Below are 10,659 nucleotides of genomic sequence, written 5' to 3' on the forward strand. Positions count from 1 at the left end.
CAAAAATACATTGACATGTCACCAGAAAAAACATTTCACATGGACTGGACTGAGGTATTTTGAAATATTTTCCTTCAAATTTCTCCATTACGACACACATATGTGAGTTTTTTTGGCACCTTTAAAATACTAAAGTGTAGTTGCTTTGTGGATCTTGGGTGTAAACCTTGATCTACTTGACATATGAAAGCATGGAAAAAAATACCTAAGAAAAAAAGGCAAGCTGAGGCTTTGTTTTGCTGTATGCTCTTAGGTCAATCAGAAATGATATATCTCTTGGCAGAGCCTGCACCGAACAGGTGCATAAGGGTCACAGCCTATTTGTAGGAGCAAAGTAAACAGGGAACCAGGCTGGTTCCTTAAAATGTGCTCTGACTGGATTTTTGGTCTTTATATCCGACTATTGATATATTAAAAAGATGACATTAATGAAAACTTGAGTTTTTATTTTTTATAGAAACATATTTAAGTGGTCAAATCAGTAAGTATTGGAAAGGTACAGTGTTGGAGACAGTCCTAGAGAAAGTCTATCTGAGCACTGACACAAATCTGTCTCATGAAGACAGTGTGAAAAGTGCAAAGCTAGCACTGTCCAGGATTATCAGAAGGTTAATTAGCCAACTGGCTTTACTGGAATTAGTCAGAATACTCATGGCAACATGAAATATTTGAATGGCATGTGCGGCAGTGAGGCTGATGATTTCGGGGATGGGTGGTTTTCGAATGTGTTCCCAAAGTCCTTAAAACATGGCAATGTCTTAAGAGAAAAAAAATCTAGGGCTTGTAATATTAAGGGAACAATGGATAGAGGAAGGAAGGAAAACAGTTTATATCAATGTGAACTAGATATACAGAGAGAATGAATAAATAATGATTGTAGTACTGGCAGGTGAGAATATTTCATTTTTAAAAGGTCTCCTTTTTAAAAAAAAAAATTACATTTAGAAATTGAATAAGAAGTTGATATAGAGTAGATACAGTGTTTAAAATCTGAGCCACAATTTTGTTTGTCTTTCCAGTTAGTGTCAGTCATGTTTTATTTTATAGACTAAATCTTCTAAACTAAATCTTTACATTGTTCAGCGCTCTTAATTTTGGCTGTACAAATCATTAGATCAATGTGTCTGTCTTGGTAAAATCAACTTTGTGGTTAATGTCCCTGGTAATTTTGTTTGTGCAATGCTTATGATGAGCTCAGCTGAACTTTAGGATATAAGTAATTCTAACTGAAAGTGTCTTTGTATTTCTAATACAATGAATAGTTTCAATAAAACATACCTGAAATTTCACATAATGTCTCTGTCTCATGGCAAGCGACAAACGCAGACACGATCCCAATGTCTCACATGAATGCACTTAAACCTAATGATGTCTGAGTTACTTTTTACAAATGAAGAAAAGTTATTTTGAATTAATCAAAATAATTGAATTGAGTGTGAATTTGACTGACTGTAACATGTTTCAGAATAATTCATTTGAAAAAATAATTATCAGTGTCGAAGTGTTCCTTTTAGAAAGACTAAAAACATGGTTTATGGGGGTGAAGATGACTAATCACCACATGGTGGCGCTTATGTCTTACTTTTCATAATAGAAGTAAGGCTAAGTAGTGAAATGTGACTGCATATTTTAGATTTTTTTTTTTTTATCTTTGTGGGGACTTGCCATAGACTTCTATTATGACTTCTATTATTTTTTATACTGATCTAACAATATTTTCTGTCCACTAAACCTAAATCGACCCCTAAACCCCCTGACAGAAACCTTTTTTGCATGTTAACATTTTTAGATAAACATCAAGTATTTTTAATACTTTTTTTCCCTCGTGGGAACTGAAAAATGTCAGGTTTTACTATCCCTGTGGGGAAATTTGGTCCCCAGAATGGAGTATAAGCCTGTACACACACATACATACATCTCCGGTTTCCTTTACAATTATTATAAATTCAAATCACAATAGATTGCATTTATAAATGCCCAAGTGTATAAGCAACAGCAAATGTGTCTCCTAAAAGCACATTGCTGGGTGGGTGGACTACAGCTAAAGCTGACACCATTCTTATGCATATGCTGTCCTCCTATATTTAGGCCTGATAATGTTCAGGCACTTTTTATGGCTGCTCCACGCTTTCCCTGCTTAGATTCCATTTATGAGTGGTTCCTTCCTGAATTGACAAAGATAGAGAGAATCTGACGAGTTCTCAGGTTCATACGGTGCAAATGATGTGGGTGAGAAAAGAAATATAATAAGCATTGTCTCTGAGACAGGTGCGAAAATGTTACCTGAAATTATACTTCTTGAGTGGCAGAGAATTTATGTAGTAATGACATAATTTTTCTGTACTGTACTGTGCTGAATGATTGTTTATATATATATATATATATATATATAATGTACAAAAATAGAGGAGCAAAATTCCTTCTTTGATTACAAAGGGTAACTCTGCTGATTTTAAATTAGACCCAAGCATCAAACTTGACAGATTGCACATTTGTGAATTTGCCAATAATTTTCTCATTCACACTACAGCTATTTAGAACCATGTCATGTTAATGTAACATTGGCTGCCCTGTCCAACACGACCCCTCGGAGTGCTTAAATACATTATCATAAAATACATTTAGCACAGTTACGGGGCCCACTATTGGATTTAAAGTGAAAATCCTCTCACAAGTGGAAGGTGATTAACGAAAGAAGAAAAGTGCAAATCTACCACAACCCTTTCGCCCTGTGAAGTTATTTGATAACTATGTGCAATCAGCCGGTCTCTCTCCTTCTCTCTATATTTAGCCAATGAAGCATCTGCAAGAAAGATATTAGTCTCTTGATATTCCCATCAGCAAAGTGCTGTGCAGACCAAATGCCCTGCCCCCCAACCCCACCTTCATACCCGGACTCTCCCTCCCCCCATGAAGATCTGCCATCCAAGTCCCAACTGGATTTTGCACGCCTTGGGTTCTTGGTCCAGCCACAGGTCAAAGGTAGGCTACCCTGGAATTGGTAAACTTCTTAGCAACAAACCTTTTCCTATTATCACTGTACCTTTGAGGCCACTTCCTGTAAGCAGTCTAGAGCCTTGGTAAGTGAATTATGTGATTTTGTTCTGTCACTTTACTAATCGCACACACCGTTCAACTAACAGCATGACGGCAATGAAAACATGACCAGCTGTAACTCCTGTTGCTGGTGCGATACCCACTCTAAAAGTTTGCAAGCACTGATTGGCACATTCTCATTTTAAGTTTGGATTGATTGGAATAATCAAGTTCAAATGCTCCGACGTCTTTTTGCTGCCAGAAAGTAGGAATGTGCTAAACACTCCCACCCAACCCGGCTGATGATTTTATGTGGAATGCAAAGCCAGTACTGTCCAGCTGGTGGACCCCAGCTCGTGGTTATTTTACAGGGTGGGTCAGTGCGCCCCCTCGTCTCACCGCACATCAATCCATGGCGTCGTTTCAGTTTGAGGGAGATTTCCGATTTCTACAATGCATTAAGTAACAGTGTACGTGTGTTTATGCGTGTATGTTTGTGACCAATCCTGAGTATCTGACAATAAAAACCAATGCCATGACTTGCCACTAAAAGGTCTTGCTTTAAAAATAGCCATACTGTATTGAGTTACAGTCAAGTCAACGCAGTGTTTGCCATTAACAGAGCCTAAAAAATAGCAGATGCACTGTGTGCAGGAAAGCGAATGAAATAAAAATGAAAAGATAGGCCTAAACTGCAATTTAACTGGACCCCCATGTCCAGACTTCAAAAGAAAAAATTGCCTAAACCGTATTAATTATAACTTCAGTTTTTTAAAACTATGCCATGAAGAAAAATGGAACATGAAAATTAAATAAAGAGCTAAAGCTGGATATTTTTCAGTGTTTGTTTAAAATCTGTAAATAGATTTGTGAAATTTGGATGGAATGTTTTTGAGTGAGACAAACCAAGTTAAAAGTTAAAAGTTAAAAGAAAAAGAGTATTAATTAATGGGTTTTGATTAAAAAAATTAGTAGGAATGACCCAACCTCATAAATCGTAAGTTTTTCTTTTCTTTTCATTTCTTCTGTGATTCTAGAGTTTGCTTTTCTGTAAGGCTTAGGCTTATACTAATTATATCTGGAAACTGTTAAAAAAAACACCCCAAACAAATCAAACACTGTGGTGAATTATATGTGTGTCTTCATACATGTGCTTGTCCTTGGAATCTGAGGAACGTGAGGTCATTCATATCCACACTCAGCAAGTGTCTGTTCTAAATGTATTATTCCTCAGGGACTAACAGCATGATCTGCAGACTTTGCTTACACCACAAAAAATTATACCTGTTCATTTACTTTCAAACAGAAACTACTCCAAACTACTGCAAAATGACAAGACATAAATACATTTTAGTATATAATCAAATCTACTCTGATCTCTGTTTTCCCAGTCTGGAATCATGCCTCTGTCAGGAACACCAGCACCACCCAACAAGAGGAAAAAGCCCTCCAAGATCATCACTGACCTGTCACACATAACCCAAGATGGTAAAACACCCACAACTTCAGCTTTATGCTTGATTTGTTGCATAATCATTCCATACATAAACATATGAGACAGGTCAAAAAATGTCACCTGAGATAACTGATTGATTGTCAGGGAAGCTATGGTTATAAAGTAATGAAAGGGAATTACAGTACAATTTGAATTAACTGTGCACATGGTCCTTTAGAAATCATTCTAATATGCTGATTTGGTGCTCAACTAGCATCAGTTATGAATAATGGTAATTATTGTTATCAGTGTTGCTGCTTAATATTTTTTGTGGAAACAGACTTTTTTCAGGATTCTTTGATAAATAAAAAGTTCAAAAGAACAGTATTTATTTGAAACATTTCTAACATTATAAATCTCTTTTGATCAATTTAATGCATCTTTGCAGAATAAAAATATTATTTTTTCTTTTTTTAAATCTTATTTAAACCAAACTTTTGAAATGGTAATGTTTCACAGTTTCTACAAAATGTTTATATGTTTTAAGCAACACAAGTGTTTTCAGCATTGATAATAGTAAGAAATGTTTCAAAATCAGCATAATAAAATTTAAAAATGATATTATTTTCCAAAATAATATGCTTTTAGATTGCAATAATATTTAATAATAATATACTGTATGTTTCTATGATATTGTGGTCTGGGATTACATAACAGGTATTTTTTATATAATTAAAGAGTGTGTTTGTTTAGCCTTCTTGACAGGTGAGAAGATGTCTTCTTTGAAAGATGTCATTAAAGACAGTATACAACACAGACAGTATACAACCTGCTCAATCGCCTGTGTTGGCAGTGTCACTGTTTGTTGGGAACATTATCTTCATTTCAGGGCCTGTCACTAAGGTTTCATGCATCTGGATTTAATATGTTTTAATGAGGAGTAATATGTCAGCAACAACATGCATCTTGCCGATTTCATAGCTGAAATGTCAGCTGTGTCTCTGATTATTACCGGAGCACCTCTCCCTCCCTTTCATCATTATAATCATGGGAAATTTACTCCACTGAAAGAACATTACATAAGTGTCTTCAGCGGAAATTAAGTCTAATTGATATGTTCTTTTTTCATGCTTTTGAATGTGTGTGAAAAATTGTTGTTGTGGAAGAATTGAGAGATTCTTGCAAACCTGATACGTGTTTATATGTTTTTCCTTCGAAAACATTATTTTGATATGAGGAAACTGTTTCTTATTCCGTGCAGGGATGTTAAATCTAAAGGAGGAATAGACTTGATAAAGTTTAAATGATTTTATTGTTTATATTAATACCATTACGAACATTTCCAAGGAACTGCGTCTGTTTTTCCAGCACAAACAGTGGGTGGTAGGATGACTAATAGCTATTTAGTAACTGTTATGATTACAATGCAGGAAAAAAAGATACATCTGTATAAATATGAATGACGACACTTGATACTAGAGAATCTGAGACATTTTTTTCTTTCCAAGCATAGTCTGATAATACCATGCACAGTTAAAATACAAGTGAACCAACAGAGTATTGCAATGCTGATTGCACTTTATGTTAATATATTACATTTACTAGTTTGCCAGATACCTTCAAGCTGAAAACTGATTGATGATATATAAACATTAAACTAGCATAGTAGTGAATAATGTCTCTTTTTTTGTTTTCTAGAGTATGAATCAGAGCCTGAGGCCTCAGAGTTTGACCTGGGGAAAAAGATCAGGACACCCAAGGATATCATGCTGGAGGAACTATCCCTTCAGAAGAACAAAGGCTCCAAGATGTTCAAGATGAGGCAGATTCGTGTGGAGAAGTTCATCTATGAGAACAATCCTGACCTCTTCAGTAGTGAGTCCATGGTAAGGCAGGCTAAGAGCTATCAACATCTGTGAATTTGTTGTAAGATTATTTGCATTAAATTGTCATTATTCCTAAATCTCAGTGGAATCTTCCAGTGTTCTCCATTCATCCTATTCTGATTCTTTATTCTGGTCAAGTTCTTATTTCTTATTTAAATGTAACATTCCAAACATGATTTGAATGCTGATTTCAAAACTCTTCCAATTATTATGTTACTCTGTGTAAAGGATAACCTCCAGAAGTTCGTGCCCAGCCTGGGGGGCCAGATGATGGATGTTGGTGGCCGCCTGATTGGTGGACATATGACTGGCCAGGCTGGTGGGGGCGGTCAAGCACCAGTGCCTCCTCCTAAACCCGGAAGCTATGGAAAGGGATTAGAGGGTGGGCTACAAGCAGGTGGGCTCGCTGGAGTGGCAGGAGGAGCAGGGGGAAAGGATGGTGTGTCAGGAGATGCCTCACAGAGTGAGTAGGAACCCAGATCAGAATCAGAATTAGCTTTATTCGCCAGGTGTGTGCAAACACATGAGGAATTTGTTGTGGTTTTTTTAAGGTGCTCCTGGTACATACATACATATCTGACATGAGAGCATTATGCATTCATTTTATGGACATTACTGTTAACCGTAAAACACAATATAAAGAAGTGCAAAATTCAAAATACAGATAAAACACCTGAAAAAAAATCTGTCAAAACTATGATTTTTTTTTTTACAGTGTAATAAAAACAGAAAAAACTTAAACTATTAGAAAATTCGAAATGTTTCTTTGGCAACTGAAATAAGTTCAAGTTGAAGCAGTAAAATTAAAATTAAAACCAAAATAAAAATGAATGAAACCTATATAGAAATATTTAAAAACATCAAAAACTAATAAAAAATGACAAACATATTACAAAATTTCTAAAAATGAAACTAAAATTAAAATAAACAAACATAAAATAAAAGCAATTTCAAAATATTAATGAAAACTAAATCCAGAAGAACTGTGGCAACGCTTCCAAGATGCTTCAAGCAAAGCTACATTGCTGTTAAAAGTTTTAGGCACTTGTGTAAAAATGCTGTAAAATGAGGATGCTGTCAAAAATAATGTCATAAATAGATTTTCTTGACCAATTAACTTCTATTAACTAAATGGAATCAACATTTGGTGTGACCATCCTTTGTGTTTAAAGCAGCTTTTGTCCAGGTGCACTTGTGCACAGTTTTTTCAGGTAGATTTGCAGGTAGGTCTCTTGAAGCATCTTGGAGACATTGCCACAGTTCTTCTGGATTTAGTCTGTCTCAGTTTGTTCTGTTTCTTCATGAAGAGATCAGATCTCTCTCTGTGTGGAGCACAGGCTGTTGTCAGACTCCTTGTGCAAACAAAGATCTCACTGGATTATTACAATTACTGGCAAAATGAATGTTTGGAAATGTACACTGATATTTCCTACTGACACACTACAGCAAAAGATAGAAATAACTGACTTCAAACCATTTTGTAGCTGGGGAAAATACTAGTGTTCTAATAATTTTGGCCACCACTGTAAATAAATAATACTAATAATAATATTAATTCAACATATTTAAGATGAACTAAACTGAACTAAAACTGAAATAAAAACGAAATGAAATCTAAATAGTAAAGTTGAAAAACAACAAAAATGTATAAAAAAATGGCAAAAGCACATAACAAAAAAATTAAACTAAAATGAAAACATACAATACACAAATAAAAGGCAATGAAAATTCTAATAGTGTATAAACAATACTAAATTAAACTTTTGTTAAAGGGACAGTTTTCCCATTAATTTAAATACTCACATTCATGTCATTACAATCTTGTTTGTTTGTTTTTTTCCCCAATGATTGTCCATTTTTTGGACTCTGTTGACTTTCATTGTATGGACAAAACCAGTCATAAAGGATTGGAATGAAATGAGGGTGAGTAAATGATAAGACAGATTTTTAATTTTTGGGTGAACCATGCCTTTAACTAATGGAACCCTTTTACTAATGGAATGCAATTAGTTTGAATCAGTTTATATTTCTCTATAGGTGAGGAAAGTTCTAAGGCTGCTTTGGAAAAGGCAAAAAAGAGGGCCGCATGTGTGAAGACATACGTTTCCCCTTGGGAACGGGCTATGAAGGGCAATGAAGAACTTCTAGCAACAATGAAGACTCAAATGCCTGGACCCTGCTCTCAAAAGGAGCTGTGCAATTATAAGTGCTTCAACAGGTGCAGTTGCATTTCTTCATACAGGCTGGGCAATCTGCCTCTCCTCTTTTCCTGTGCATGCAACAATTGTACTTTTTCAAACCTATGGTTTCCTTTTTGCCTTTAATTGGTCTCTCTCTTTCTAGGAGCGCTATGCCTTTTGGAGGTTTTGAGAAGGCCTCTCAGCTGATGACCTTCCAGCTGCCAGACATCGAGGTGGCCACTGAGGAGCCTGAACCTGCAGTGGTGTACCAACATGATATCGGCTCACGGCCCTCCTTTAACCGCACACCCATCGGCTGGGGGGGTAGCGCTGAACCAGGCAGCATTCACATGGAGTTGGATACTATACCATTTGATGGGGAGACTGATGACCTGTGAATCTACAACTCTAAAAAAATAATAATAATAATAATGCCTGTCCTAATTACGCTGCACTCTATTAACCAGACACACCTATGCACACAGCCACAATTCAACAGTCCATCAGGAGGACATGTAAAATGTGAATGGCAAACCTCTCACTGTACATGTAACTTTGAATCTAAATCTGCCTCTCAGTGTGAGCTTTAAAAAAATAAATACATATGTATTTGTGGAGGAATTTTAGGTCATGTGTCAGGTGGAGACTGAAGTTTTGATTCGCTTGTTATTTTGTCAGCATGTTGCATTTTAGAAGTGAACAAATGAGCATAATGTGCATTTTGCAACAATGTCCAGTTAGCATTCGCAGTGATGGACTGCTTGGCACGCGCTGCTTTTTTTCTGTCACTTAAAAAAGGTAAACAGTTTTTGACTGCACAATCTGCAACCTCCCTTTAAATAAGCTAATGTCCCACTTTAACATTTCATTATAGTGTCATTTACATGAGTAAAATACTGATTATAGTCATGACCATCATGTACTTATGATTATAATAAGGTTGTGGAACATCTTACACAGTATTGTTGTCTCTGCTGTAATAGATTACTATTATTACATGTAATATGAGCACATTATGCATTTTAAAATATTACTGGCATCCATGTCTTCACAAACATGAATGCAAAAACTCAAAAATAAAACTCTAAACTACTGTCTTCACACCACTACATGCCCATTCTTTAATAAATGATTGATTGCTTATATTTCTGTTGCTGTCTTTTGTGAATATACTGTGTCATTTGTTACTATAATTAAATTGGGAAGGAGAAAGTGGGTCATAAGTATATTTGCCTGTGTTTTATGGCACTAATACTAACTGCAGCCAGCAGGTTGTATGCAATATTTCACAAGGACTTTCATGATCACTTTTATGAGCCGGTTCTTTTTAGTGAATGAAAAATGCGTAATGCAAGTGTTAAATTCTTGAACAAATGACTTGCATGAACCAGTTCTCTTTAAACCATTAAAATAAATATATAAAATAATAATTAAAAAAATGAAATAAATTCAATATATCAGTTGGAGCAGTAACTGAATTAATGTGACTCAAATCTACTGAACATGTAGGCTACTTATTTGTTATTTTGTCATGTCTGACTCGAAATGACAAAGAACTTTTGTTTTATTTTAATAAAATAAATTAACTTGAATGAAATATGTCTGAAATCTTTAGTATAATAGTAGGATAAAAAAAAAAGTGTGTCATTTTGTGGCATCACTTGGTATTATGGGCCCCTTGTACGCTTATTATATTGCATAGAATGTCTGTGAAAAGTCCCAGAGTCTGCAAATATAAAAGCGTTGCTTTTTTTCTGAAATGTTAGCCTATATCCGTTCATGTGTTCATAATTTTGGCAACATACTGCTGAGGCCTAAAGTTGTTAATGGAATCCGTAAGGAGGTCGTTCAAAAATTCACGATTCCCATTCGTACTTATGAACCCCTGTATTTACTACCATCCCAGCCTACGGCCCAGTCTCCTTGTCACACTCTGTCGACTCGACACCTGAGACGCCATACATCGCGAGAGTTGGTTGCCTTGGCTGCAGCACAGTGACGCTGACGCTGAGGGATGTTTAATAAGGTTTAGCGGCGGAAAATAACAGATTTTTACCCTGCCGACCAGCCCGGGGGAGGATGCATACTGCAAGGTAAGGAACCCCTCCTTTCACCATCCTAT

General features: G+C 35.8%; 1 protein-coding gene across 1 annotated transcript; it reads left to right on the forward strand.

Moving 5' to 3' along the window:
* Positions 1-2,875: 2,875 nt before the first annotated feature.
* LOC107726982 (myozenin-1-like) lies at positions 2,876-8,957 on the forward strand. Its single transcript, XM_016536695.1, has 6 exons — positions 2,876-3,080; positions 4,428-4,524; positions 6,170-6,357; positions 6,586-6,820; positions 8,395-8,575; positions 8,701-8,957. The coding sequence occupies exons 2-6, from the start codon at positions 4,437-4,439 to the stop codon at positions 8,933-8,935; spliced, it is 927 nt and encodes a 308-aa protein (XP_016392181.1). The 5' UTR covers positions 2,876-3,080; positions 4,428-4,436; the 3' UTR covers positions 8,936-8,957.
* Positions 8,958-10,659: the final 1,702 nt, after the last annotated feature.

The sequence above is a fragment of the Sinocyclocheilus rhinocerous genome, unplaced genomic scaffold, assembly GCF_001515625.1.
Source record: "Sinocyclocheilus rhinocerous isolate Xijiao unplaced genomic scaffold, SAMN03320098_v1.1 scaffold4684, whole genome shotgun sequence".
In the NCBI taxonomy this organism is placed as follows: Eukaryota; Metazoa; Chordata; class Actinopteri; order Cypriniformes; family Cyprinidae; genus Sinocyclocheilus; species Sinocyclocheilus rhinocerous.